General features: G+C 36.9%; 1 protein-coding gene across 3 annotated transcripts in view; it reads left to right on the forward strand.

Moving 5' to 3' along the window:
• EPS15 (epidermal growth factor receptor pathway substrate 15) overlaps positions 1 to 13,656 on the forward strand; it is a 52,786-nt gene that overhangs the window by 7,180 nt on the left and 31,950 nt on the right. For all 3 annotated transcript variants that reach the window (XM_075155788.1, XM_075155789.1, XM_075155790.1), the window contains exons 2-10: positions 465 to 506; positions 6,204 to 6,293; positions 6,636 to 6,683; positions 7,682 to 7,777; positions 8,201 to 8,266; positions 8,718 to 8,843; positions 9,291 to 9,350; positions 10,982 to 11,182; positions 12,768 to 12,913. In XM_075155788.1, coding sequence (XP_075011889.1) covers positions 465 to 506; positions 6,204 to 6,293; positions 6,636 to 6,683; positions 7,682 to 7,777; positions 8,201 to 8,266; positions 8,718 to 8,843; positions 9,291 to 9,350; positions 10,982 to 11,182; positions 12,768 to 12,913 — 875 coding nt within the window. The remainder of the gene's footprint in view (positions 1 to 464; positions 507 to 6,203; positions 6,294 to 6,635; positions 6,684 to 7,681; positions 7,778 to 8,200; positions 8,267 to 8,717; positions 8,844 to 9,290; positions 9,351 to 10,981; positions 11,183 to 12,767; positions 12,914 to 13,656) is intronic.

The raw sequence follows: 13,656 nt of genomic DNA on the forward strand, positions 1-13,656 counted from the left end.
TGAATACAGGAGTTACTTTGGATATCTGAAAATTTTACAGACTAGTTGCATGTGACACTAAATTCTGAAGGATGATGCAGTGGATAACAAAATAAAATTATATTGCTTTGTACTCATTAGAGAGCACTTCCTAGCCTGTATCGTTTCAGGTTCCTTCTTTTCCGTATAGACGATCTTGCTTAAGAATTCTTGTTTCATACTGCCTAACCTGGTGACCTGTCTGATAGTAATCTGATAGTGGTTAGTATCACTGACTTCAAAACAAGAAGTTAGTCTTCTAAAAGGTACAGCATGAAGAGTGGTCATAGTCCTCATCATTTTACAGAATAAACAGAATTATATAAATGCTTAATGCTTCTTTCAAGACCAGTAAAAAGTGTTTTATATCTTTATTTATCCAAGGAAAGGGGAATTGAAATATTGATCTCTAGGGTTAATTTTATATCTCTCTCTCTCTTTTACAGCTATCGAGTGCAAATCCTGTGTATGAAAAATTCTATCGACAGGTGTGTATGTTCTTGTTGAGAGAACAAGCTTTATTTTGTATTTAAAAGAAAGAATATTCTTTTGCTATGGACTTGAGCATGGCCCACAGCGTGTACACAATAGAAGTTCAAGGAAAATTATTCTGCTTTAAAAAAATATTTTTATAGTAACTAACACTTAGGTCTCAGCTATATCAGTATAAATTTAATATTGGTTGTAAGATGACTTATTTAATTTGCTAGGGAACTGCTAGGTGTGTATGACATACATCCCTTTACAGTTATAAGAGATTGTTAGCTCTTGGAATGGAGTAAATTCTTGCGAAATATTGTATTGATATGTTCTCTGTTCCTTTTTACAAATGAAGCTGAATTTCTTGTGTTTGTAGTACAGCTAGTGTTACGTAAGGCTTGCATCTCTCTGAGTATCCCCAGAGGTTCTTAAAGGATGCTGTAAGGAGTGAAACTGGGATGGAAAGCCACTGAATGCCAAAAGAATGCATGTAGTTCTTGCAGCTTCACTCAACAGATAAAAAGCTTTTGACTTTATAATGTAAGAATATATATTAAAAAATAAAGTATAATAATATAAATTTTATTTATGACCTCTTTTATATTTAGGTCCAGCAAAAATAAGGTATATTAATTCCTGTAAATACAGCTTTTCTGAAAAATACCTGTTTTAACGACTCTATTATAGCAATATTTTGTATCATGTGCATAATATACCTTATTGTACAAACATAGATATATGAAAACTTGTAAGGAAATGTAAACTAAAAGAATAATTGTATAAAACAATTAAAAATAGTTTGCTTTTTTTTTTAATATAAAGACCTGGTGAGTAATTGATGAACCATGTAAAAATGAACCTTATAGGAAGTCTTTTCTCCTTTGCGCAACTGGTAAAGTTCCTGTCTGTTGGTCCTAAGGCAGGATATAGTGATATATGACCTTTTTATTTAGGAACTTCTTTTGGGTGTCAACATTAGAATGGAAGCTTATCTGCTGGGGAAGAGAGAAGACCATGATTTCTATCCACGCTCTATTTTTGGATTGTGCTTAGAGGATTAGTCCCATTATTAAGTGTGTAAAATAGCAGTTAAAGTGTATCAGCCTATGATGCCTGGAAACTTTGAGCTTTCTATTCTACTTTAACAAGGGTTTTTTTCCACTACAGGAGAGTAGCAGTTTTGAAATTGCTAAACAAGAAGAGAGTTTACCTTGATCTAAGTTCAGATGGCTCCTGAAGGTTGAAGGAGTTATTATCACCCTCACAAAGTTTTCCTTCAGTAGGATGGTCAAATCCACTGTGTGTCTATCTCTAGGCATTGGATTAAAAGCCTTAGGAGAATCCCATATTATGGTGATCATTATCAGGTCACAAGAAAAGGCAAGGAACTAATTTTTTTGCACGTTAGGTTTCCTAGCTTAGTGCTACTGACTATCGCTGTCATGTATCATCTTTGCCACAGGCCTGTCTGTCTCTTCCTCCTGATTGCAATTTTCTAACAACTGAAGTGTGAAGCAAAAAGTTGGATAAAGAAACTGAATTCGAGCACAAATGTGATACTGGTTCCTAAGTCACTTAACATCTTGAATTTGTTGGAATATATAGCCTAGTGAAATTGGAGCGCTACTTGTTGTTCAGCAGTCTCAGTAGTATGCAGGAATGGGGATTCTTTAAAAGTGATGTTACTGTTAGTGAAGTTGTGCCAATGGATTTGTTTTCTAGAGGATTAATTTTCTGACTTGCTCAGCCAAACTCTTTTCTTCAGGCATATGTCCTAAAGAGTAGCTTTCCAACGTACTGTGTCTAAAGACTTCCAGTTGCATTAGATAACTTTTTCCTTCCCTCCATTAGATAAGAAGATGTCAACTTTTGGAATAGAAAAGTTAGAAAGACATTTCCCACTTTATCCTATGGTGCTGGTAGAGCATGTTTTTATTCTTTCGTACCAGAAGCACTTCAGAGCATTCAGTGTAACTTCAGAATAAATTCATCACCTGAAATAGCTCTGATGCTTAGTACGCTTCAAGTTCTATCACAAACTTAAAGTAATTCATCTTGCATAACGTGTGTTGTGAAATGGTTTTAAGTCCTGGGCTTTGTACTTAAAATGCGATTGAAATCTTAAACTTTCGATGGGGACACTTTTCTTTCTAATAAAAGTTTTTCTGATTAACCTTTTCTAGACTGGCCCTCAAAACAGGGTGAGGTTAAAGGATAATTTACATGTGATAAAGTAATAGGAAATTACTTAATCATGTGATGCAGCGTAGCAGGTAAGCAGTATGCCTGGGCTGCTGATGAATTCTTGATGAATCCTGAGTTGAAATACTTCTCACTGTTACCTTGTGACCTAATGACATCAGATGTATGTTTTTAACTTCTAATCATTTCTGGCTCTACAAAAAACAACTTGCAACAAGAGCATTGTTGGCCGATATAGCTATGAAAACTCCTTTTTGCACATCAGAGAAAAACCTCTACCCAGCTGTTGTATAACTGACAAACACCAGTGACCTTCTCAGTGAGACAGTCAAACATAAGCCAGTTTTCTGCACTATTTTAATGCTTATAAGTACCCCCATCCCAGCATGCAAGGCTCAGTAATTGGTAAAGAAATTGAAATCAGACCTTTAAAAAAAAAAAAAGGTTACTAAAATATAGGGATTTAGGTGTACAAAAAGAAACTGTCTCCATATCAGGTTAAATAAGAATCCTGCTTAAATCCCTTAAAGTCACCTTCCTCTGGGTGGAGGTGAGCAAATAAAAAATAAACACAGCTGATACAGTGTTTGTGACTTTCCCAAAAGAGTAGAAAAGTCCTAGGCTGGAGGTTTTCTGAGTGGATGCCAGGATTACTGTGCTTATGTGCAAGGTTGACTTGGCTAACAGAATAGGGAATTTAATGCAATGTCTTGGCAACTTTTTGCCTGTAATGTGAACAGCTCTCTCATACAACCTGAATTACATATTTTAAAAATCTGAGGAGCAGGCTAACTACAAGGCTGTAGTGTTTGTAATTTTATTACCCTGATCAGGGAATCCTCAATTATAGGAAACAAAGTCTCCTAATTAAAATCATACTAGTAATGTTGAAAACGAAAGATGTTTTCCCATTCATATTAAATAATGCTTTTGGGATTGCTTTCAGAGGTTTTTTTTGTTCACTTTTAGAAGCAGAAGTGTCTGCAGACAACCTTCATCTGCTGCAGTATGCTTTCCAAATGGTAGATTCTCTGCAGTCTTTCACTGGCTAGTTCTAAGCCCATCTTTGGGAGCTGTTTGCTTTGAGCACCTTGTGTGTGCTGCACCTGTGAACTTGGAAGGTTGGTCTTATGTTCCAAACAAAAAATTGAATATAGTCTTTGTTTAAACACAAAGCTGTGAGACTGTAAATGATGCAATGCATCATCATCAAGTGTTTTGCTGTGTAGTCCCAACCTTGCTGTTCTATCTGAAGCAGTAATTTTCACTAGGCATTCTCAGGCTATTTCAAAGACAGCCATGATGACTCGGCGTTCAGCAAGTGCTCAGAAAGCATTGATCTTCAAAAGGGTGTGCTAGGAAATCTAATGCTAGCATCAACTTATTCTTTTTGTGTATGTACTTTAGTTTTCCATGCATTCTTATTTATTTGTATGATTTCAGTTTTGGTTCTCTTGTCTCTTTCTCTCCAGGAAGTGTGGAAAGTAAGTGACGTCTGTTGCTTCTTTCCTGTTCTTTGAAATGTTGATCATGTCGCAAATTCTTCAGTTTCAGGGCATCTCAGATGATCATATGTCCTGGTTTTGGCTGGGATGGAGTTGATTTTCTTCCTATTAACTGGTATAGTGCTGTGTTTTGGATGTAGTGTGAGAATAATGTTGATGACACGCTGATGTTTTGGTTGTTGCTAGGTATTGTTTACGCTAGTCAAGGACTTTTCATCTTCCCATGCCCTGCCAGATGTGCAGGGGGCTGGGAGGGAGTGTGGCCAGGGCGGCTGGCCCAGCTGGCCAATAGGCTATTCCATACCATATGACGTCATGCTCAGCATATAAGGCTGGGTGAAGAAGAAGGAGGGGGGCGTTCAGAGTGATGGCGTTTGTCTTCCCAAGTAACCGTTACGCGTGATGGAGCCCTACTTTCCTGGCGATGGCTGAACACCTGCCTGCCGATGGGAAGTGGTGAATGAATTCCTTGTTTTGCTTTGCTTGCGTGCGCGGCTTTTGCTTTCCCTATTAAACTGTCTTTATCTCAACCCACGAGTTTTTCTCACTTTTACCCTTCTGATTCTCTCCCCCATCCCACCCGGCGGGGGTGGTGAGCGAGCGGCTGCGTGGTATTTGGCTGCTGCCAGGTTAAACCACGACATCATAGATGGGAAGACTCTGTTTTTGAAGAAGAAATGATATAATTTTTATCTATAAAATGTAATATATTATTTGATCTCTAGATCTTGTAGGACCTGTACAGCTGCTGTCTGATGTAGTAAGCCTGACAGTTTGAATTGACTGAAGATACCCTTAGTCCTCTTCTCCGTACTGTGCCCTTTTTAGGCATCCTTTTGCTTTAAGCCCTCAAAGACTTGCAGCTTTTCCTCTATTTTCCTTGTCCTCATGTATGTGACACAAGTTTTACTGCTTGCTTCTTCCACCTGAAGGTATAGCTGAGGCACTGTTTTCATTTAGGAGCTTGAATAACAATCTATTTTAATTATCTCCCTATTGATCCAGGGAGAAATGGATGCTGGTTGATAATCTGCCAAAACTATTACCAACTTTTTCATTGTGTAAATAAGTTTCACTTTAGGGAGTAAGCATTTTCCTCTTCTAGGGTGGAAAAGGTATCTCCAAGCAGAGCCTTCTTTTTCAGACAATAACAATAATGAGTTCAGAGCTGGACAATTAAATGTAATCAAACTCTGGGACTTCTCTTGCTTACAAATCAGATGTTTTGCAGGCATCAAGAAGAAAATTCTGTGATTTCAAAGGGCGACTTAGATAGGTTCAGATGATGGCCTAATGTGAACAAGCTTCCCTGTCTGTTGCATAACTTGAGAAATACTTGCGCCTTTGTCTGTACTTGAAACTTTCTACTGGAGACCTTGAATCCAGGCATAATAAATTGTTAGAAGCTTATAGCAGTGGCAATTTAATTGCTTGCATATGTATTAGTGTTTTTTCTTCATTTTTTAAGTGGAATTAATCTAAATCTTCATTGATGACCTATAAGAGCTTGCTCCCAACACAAGCTTACTTACTTGGGAGTTTATTATAAGAGAGAAACCTGGGTTGCCTTCCTCGCTTCTGCCCCAAACCGGGTCATCTAGGCAAAATTCTTATTCTCCCTGTGTCTTAGTTGCCTACTGACAGTTGGGGATAATAGTGTATTTTTCTGGAACATTGTAAAACGTATTAGAGTGTGAAAGATGCTTAGATATATATGCATAATATATCTTAAATTTGGCAATGTTAGTTTAAGAAACCAATTTCCAAAGTATGCCTATTAATATTAAATCTGGAGTAATTAGTTCAAAATGTCTTTCTTCTAATGTAAAATGATTTTTAATGAAAGGAAGTTTTTTTTTTTAAAAAGTCAGAAGATTGTTCTCAAAGTGACAATGTTAACTTGAGCATTCTTCTTGAGCTAGCTTTTTGAGAGCCTGTGTAAAAAGACTGCATCAATTCAAAAGCTAGTTTGTCATGTGAAGTTTTTTCTCCCCCCAGGTTGATTCTGCTAATGCTGGAAGAGTGTTAGCTTCTGATGCAGCTGTTTTCTTGAAAAAGTCTGGATTGACAGATTTGGTACTTGGAAAGGTATTTAATGACAATTATTTAATTATCATGTCTCTTGCTGCAGTTAGTATCCTGTGTAAATTAAAATACTTAGTGGTACTACAGGATACGTGATCTTCCTTAGTGTGTTTTCAGTTGTGCTATCCAATAGTTTCCAACTTTAGTATCCTTGATTATTCTACTATGTATGTAGTTTGTGGTGGAAGTTAAAACAATATTTAAATTTGTCACTACAAATAAGTGCTATCATGAAAGTTATGACCTGAACTTTCATCCAAGAATGCATTGTTAAGTGAAGTGAGAACTTGTGAGCTTCCTCTCAGTGCTGTGGAACTTTTTGTGTCTATTATTTTTATGTTTTAGATTTGGGACTTAGCTGACACTGATGGCAAAGGCATCCTGAACAAACAGGTATGATTATTTATGATGTACGAGGTTACTCTTAACTATTAGCAAGCCTTGAAATAAGATAAAAGTTAAGATTACTGGTTCAGGAAAGCAGTTTTTCTAACTGATTTTTTTCATATTTTTCTAATTGCAACTAGGTATGTACTTCCCACTTCAGTGTAAGCTACAATAATTAAGCAGGCTTCAGCTACCTCGTCAGTTTTTCTTCAAGTCATAAAATGAGCTGCTGTGTAGCTGTGCAATACAATATACTGAGAAGTAATTTAAGGGTTAATGAACTGTATTTATTAGAAAGGTGGCTTTTCCTCTTAATCTTGGAAGAAACTTGAGGCAGAAATGAAAATTCTAGTAAAATCTTCAAAATTCTTGTATCTATGTATCTAATTTTGGTGGACTTGACATTAGTCCATTCTGTTTGGAGTTGTACTTCCAAAATTGTAGCGATGAGCAGTATGGCAGTCAGACTTGCATATCAGTGGTGCTTCTGAAAAGCTCTAATGTGCATTGCTGTTGCTTTTTGGTCTGAAGTGTAGTTACTTAAATAACGGCCTGTGGAGAGCTAGCTGCTTCATCCCATGGTAGAAAAAGGAGGAGCTTGTAGCATCTACCAAACAAATTTTTTTTCAGACGTCTCCTTTTGTTTCATTTTTTTCTCATGTGCTGTACTTTTCTTTCCTCCCCCTCCATCAACTGCCACCTTTGGGATCAACTCAGTTCCTCCAAGATAAATAGCTGTAATTGCTACTTTAAATTTTCATGCTCTGCCATTGAAGAACTGAGTGCTGAGAACTGACTACACTAGCCAGGAAGCTACTAAATGCTTGGGGCTTGCCTTTGAGGAATTCGGTGGTTGCTGACTGCTGCTTTCTGTCACTTTGTGACCCCCTTTGAAGCCATTTGCAACCCTTTGTATATATACCAATACTAGAAAAGCTCATAATTCTTCTGAAATTTGAGTATTTTTGTATAATAAATCCTTTAAAATTTCATTTTTCCTATAGGAATTTTTTGTGGCTTTACGACTTGTAGCGTGTGCACAGAATGGATTGGATGTTTCCCTGAGTAGTCTTAATTTGCCTGTTCCTCCACCAAGATTTGTAAGATTTCTTTTTAATTGAACATATCAACTCATTAATAAGAACTGCTTTTAAGTGAACAATTAGGAAGGTTTGGTATAAATACCAAACACATCTGAAAGTGACGTTGTAGGGCAATAGGGCCCTACAATAGGGGAAAATTAAGCAATGTGGAATAAAAATAAGGTGCTATGTGTTCTAGTGGGGATTTGAATATAAAAATGTGTATAATTTGAATATATATGGTATTTGTTCTATTAGCATTGTCCTTTTAAATTTCTTACTGTAAATTTTGATATCCTTAACTAAGGTATGAGTGACTAAAATGCAGTTCTGGCTTTGAGAATAAGCACCTTCTCACTCAGGGTGCACCAGGAGTGGTTTTGTGAGGTCAGAACCATTTCTCTTTTAATGTGGGGTTTTTTCCTCCCTGTTTTTCTTCAGACTGATACTAGTAGTCCTTTGCTACTCAGTGGAACAGCATCAAGTGACGTACCATGGGCTGTTAAGGTAAACTAAAGATCGGGCTATTGCCTAGAACTATGATGTGATTTGCAAGAAAACATAAATGTTTGAGAAAAATATAATGCTACTGATAGCTATAGTTTGTAAAGTATGATAAATTACCATTCATGTCAAATCTGTAATTGGGCTAGTAGACCTAATTTGATAAAAACACTTGTACCTTGGTAAATCTCTTTGTGTTTAGAAATTTGATTTATTGGGAATAGTTAGCTGAAGCCATGAAAATAATTGAGGAATAAATCTCACTGGGTTTTGGACGAGTCTCTAGCTGACTTAGAAATAATATCTTTTTCATATTTTCTTTTAAACGTCAGGAACTGCAATCCGTGTGTTTCCAACTGTATCTTAAAAAAAATTAATACTTTTGAAAGAACTACTGCTTCTTAGCCTACAAGTGTGACTGTCCATAAGTAATATTTTTCTTCTGCCCCCGTAGCTGGAAGACAAGGCCAAGTATGATGCTATTTTTGACAGCCTAAATCCTGTGAATGGACTGTTGTCAGGTGATAAGGTGAAACCTGTACTCCTTAACTCAAAACTGCCAGTGGATATCTTAGGACGAGTAAGAATATCTTTCTACTTAACTGTTAATTCACAAATAATAACTGTGCTACACCCAGCAATATCTGTTTTTCAAATTGAAGATTTGTAGTGATAAGCCTAACTATTAAATACTATCTTACGGAGTGGCCACACATGTGTAACTGTTAAACTGTAAGAAGGGGGGGAAAAAAAATTCTTTCGGTATTTTGATAGACTGCTTCTTGCCACAGCGTATCAGTTACATGTACTCTTTAACACTTGGTTTAGGGCAGGGTGCCATTAGTGCATGTCTTTTGCATGGTTTATATGAATGTATGTTGCCCACTGAAAACTAGTGTTGTTAATCTTAATAGAACTTAGGATATGGTGGAGGAAGGTTGTTCTTGCATTTGTTTTTAATGAGGTTTTAAATAGGAAACTGCTGCAGTTTAGGCAAACCTCCCTATATTCTCCTTTTTATTGGTAGGTGTGGGAATTGAGCGATATTGACCGTGATGGAATGTTGGATCGAGATGAGTTTGCAGTTGTAAGTATCTTCTGCCTCTTGGGGTTTTGAAAGCCTAATGGCAGAAGTTTAAAATAGATGCATTGTGTATTAATTTGTGACTGTTTGTGTCGTTCGTTTATTGCCTTTATTCAGAGACCTTAATCAAGTTTTAGTACTAGTTAATGTTTCTGTCAGTTTATTGAATGTCTCTCATTACACAGCAGTAACTTTCTTTGGGGGCTAAATGAGCCGTTAAACTTATACCTGTGATCTGCTGTCCCATGAAAGACCGAGTGATTTCACTGAATAAGTTTTACCTTAACCTTCAGTGTTTATAGTACTTGAATGCCTCAAGATACCTTTGAGGAAAATTTTAAAGAAATTATGTACAAATTCTTCAAAAGTTCATAGCTAGTTAGAATTTTGACGCTATTAATGCCAGGACTGATGAAATAATGTAAGAAGTAGTAAATAATTTTCACTTCCCCCAAGAGACGGCAAGTGAGAAGAGAGTGGGAGGCTCTTGCTTTTGAAGACTCTAAGTCTTGTATGCGATAGTAACCATGCATCAACTTTTTCCTCAAAACTTTCAGTTTTTGCATGTAAGTAAAATTGGAGAGGAAGGAATTATAAATTCACTCTTGGAGGAGAGAGTTTCGTTTTATGCAGAGAAATATCAAAGCTAAGTTTAAAGGTTTGGAAAAGCTAACAAAATATCCTAACCGCATTCTGCGTTGCAAGAATCTTGAAAAAGTAGTGTGACCTTTCTGTCCTCAAGTGGCACTAAAGCCAGCCTTTAATTCTAATTTCTACAAACTAAACTATTGCTCATCCTCTCAGAGTCAAAATTAAAAAATAAAATAAAAAGAAAGTTAAAAATACCTGTTTAATTGCCAAGAATTGACGTTACGGACAACATCAAAACCTTGCTTTGTTTGGTTTTTTTTTTTTTTTTTTTTTTTTGTAATGTAAATATGATGAATTTACCTTTTCTGCTGTCACATAAATTTTTGAGAAAGGATGAAAGTATAAAAATTGCTTTCTTGAATATTGTTCTAGTCATCTGCAGGCACCTATATGCTTCAGTTTCTTCTGAAACCAATTCCTTTAAGACCCTAGTAGTTAACTGTTACTATACTTGATTTCCTGTGTTTATGCTGTGATCCTTCAGACTTTTAGCTTTGAGATCAGAGGATTGATATGTTGGAGATAAATAAATGTTATAATACTTTACAGATTATTACTTTAAGATGCAGTTCTGTGTCTTGAACAACAGTCATAAAGTTATTAAAACGTACAACCACAACAAAAGAATAGCCACTAAGTGGAGCGACTCCTGCAAAAACAGTGAATAAATTAAAATTAAGTGTTTAAAGTGTTCTCCCAGATAAAATTCCACAAGTGGTAGTACAAGCTTGGTAATATTTAGGAGAATCATTTTAATGTTCTAAAAGATACTGAACTTCATTTACTAAGCACTGAACCTCAAAAGAAAGTAGTAATGACAAACACAGGTCAGAAGGCAATAAGCTGCAATTCAGTTTAGGGGGATTGTAAAGAGAAACATAATGGAAAAAATGCTACAAAGTTATTTCTTAACTAATTCTTTAATTTATATAGATACTTATTTCTTATATATTTACATCCACACACTTTGTTTTCTTGTTCAGGCCATGTTTTTGGTGTACTGTGCTTTGGAGAAAGAACCAGTGCCAATGTCCTTGCCTGCAGCTTTGGTGCCACCATCCAAGAGAAAACCGATTAGTGTTCCAGGAGCAATGCCATTAATTCCATCTTCAACATCTACCAAAGAGTCTCATCAGTCCTTGCCACCTGTAGGCGCTTTAGCTGCCAAAACACCATTAACACAGGTATAGTTGTGAAGTTGCTTGAGGCTAGAAGATTTCTGCTCTTAATGCTGTGCTTTGGTGACTGCCTGTATGAAGTCTTGATACAGGTTTTTAGTTTCCTTCTTGCCCTATTCATTGGTTGATGAAGGAGGAGGTTGGTTTGAGGAGGCTGATGGGCAGACCAGGTGGAGAGGTACGAGATTTCTCTTCTGCTTTTCCTACATGTCTTCAGATATAAACAGTTAGATAAAAGAATATTATTTAGTAAAGATTTTGAAGATTTTTTAAAAATAAATTATTTCAAGGCATCAAGCTCAACCCAAAGGTCAGAATGTTAAGAAAACAGTTTAAAAATGTAGTCCAGGTACACATCTGCAGAACGTAAGTCTTCTGGCTGAAGACTGATTTGAATATGGACAAGTTCATAAAACTAATTGTGGCAGGCATGTATGTGCATGCCTGCAATTTGTGGAAGACATTAATGAAAATGGAATAGATAAATGCAAGCAATGGGAAAAGGAGACAAACGGTCTGGCATATCCACCTAAACACACAAGATTTGGTGTTTGTTTTGAATGTAATTATTAAGAAACTTGACGCCTTCTACCCCTCCAAGCATCTTATTTAATCCTGGTCATTTTAGAATGCAGAATTTGGGAAAATGTCTTTCCAAGTAGATTTTAACTTACTCGTTCTATTCAAAATAAGAAAAAAATGAGAAAGGGATCTGAGGTCAGAACTGTAGTACTTAATGCATAAAATACTATTGGGACATTGGGGTACCCATATTTGAGTAATCAGTGAGAAACTGGCATCTTGATTCTGGAGGTGCCAAGGTTTTCATCTGGCAGTTTAATTGGTAAGTCTTGCTGTGTGTATTACAAAGCAATGCCATTCTGGAGGAGTGTTTCAGTGTATGTTTTGTGTACAGCACCATTTGGGATTTATCTAAGTGTCCTTATATGCTGAAATTAATTAGCATCGACAAGCATGCACCTGAAAGCATTTTCACTCAAAAAAACCCCATCTTTATAGCAGCTTAGTGTTTGAAAAAATTCTTGAAGTAAGAGAAGTGGCTATAATTCCTGTCTTCACCTTGACTGGAGGTAAATTCTACAATTTGGAATGTGCCAACTATTAGTAGTCTGGGCTTGAGCAGTTCTTCAGTCCCTCCAGCTAAAGGTCTCCAGCTGTGTAAAGAGGAATAAAATTGATGGAGCCAGACAGTAAGCAGGACTGTGACTGAGCACAGTGATGAGGGCACCACCCCATGCTGGGAGGAGATCTGGGCTCCAGGGAGTACTTCTAATACATAGGCAAAGAGGCAGAGCAGTATCAGCCAGCCTTGGTTCTTCACTGATGTAAACACTTTGCTTCTGCTTTTGGAGTTGCTTGTGGATCTCTGTGCATCTCTATTTTGGAGGATAAAACTGGTTCATGAACTAGGCACATATGTCACTTCTTAAATCTGTGTTGTAGTCCTTGAATTATGTAACTCTGAAAGTAACTATCTGAAAACAGAACGGGCCTATATCTTAGTACTGTGGTTTTTGTGTTTGTTTTGTTTTGTTTTTTTTTTCCCCTTTCCATCCCCACCCCCCTTCAGTGGGTTGTATTGCCTGCAGACAAAATTAAGTATGATGAGATCTTTGTGAAAACTGACAAGGACATGGATGGATTTGTGTCAGGTGTGGAAGCCAGAGAACTATTCTTGAAGACAGGACTACCTTCTGCTCTTCTTGCACATATCTGGTAGGGATTTTTTTTCCATGACAGCTGTTTAGATGATGGCATGGTTCTCACTCCTTCCTAGCACTTTTTGTGAAAAGTGCTATGTTGACATTTCTGGAAAGGGAAAGTTGGCTTTTGTATATAATAGCATGGCCTCTGTATAAGCTATACTTGCTTCTACTTTTGGACAGAAATGGGAGGAAAACGGGTTTATGCTACGCGTCATCTCGGGGAGGAAGTAAAGCGCCTGAACACAGATTGTTACAAACAAATACTGCACTTCAGCTAAATCCCTGTATTTAAGCCATCGTAGTGTTGCTGTGTATCTAAACACAGATACTATCCACATACCGGTAATGAGAATTATCTGTATAAAATTCTTGACACGTGAGCCTTACAGCCTATTTAATTCTGCAGCTTGTTTGCCTTTCATTACAGCTGGTGGTTACACCTCCTGCTTTATTAATTCTTTCCCCACTATAAGCTATTCCAAGGCACTCTGGTAGGAAAAGCTTTTTTTTCTGCCCCCCACCCCCAAGGTATGGTTAACATAACCTCTAATTTAGGAAAATTAGATAAACTTGTGTTGGCTGTGAAAAGTTCTTCAATTTAGAAGGAACTTCAGTTACAGATACTCAGGTGGTGTTAGTGACTTATAGCCCTGATTCTGCCTTTCACCAGATCAGAACTTACCGTAACAGAGCTGTGGACCTTAGCGTGCAAAGAGAAAGTGGTTGTGTATGTTTGAGTAATGTTTCCTATTT

This window comes from Calonectris borealis, chromosome 8, assembly GCF_964195595.1.
Source record: "Calonectris borealis chromosome 8, bCalBor7.hap1.2, whole genome shotgun sequence".
Classification (NCBI taxonomy): Eukaryota; Metazoa; Chordata; class Aves; order Procellariiformes; family Procellariidae; genus Calonectris; species Calonectris borealis.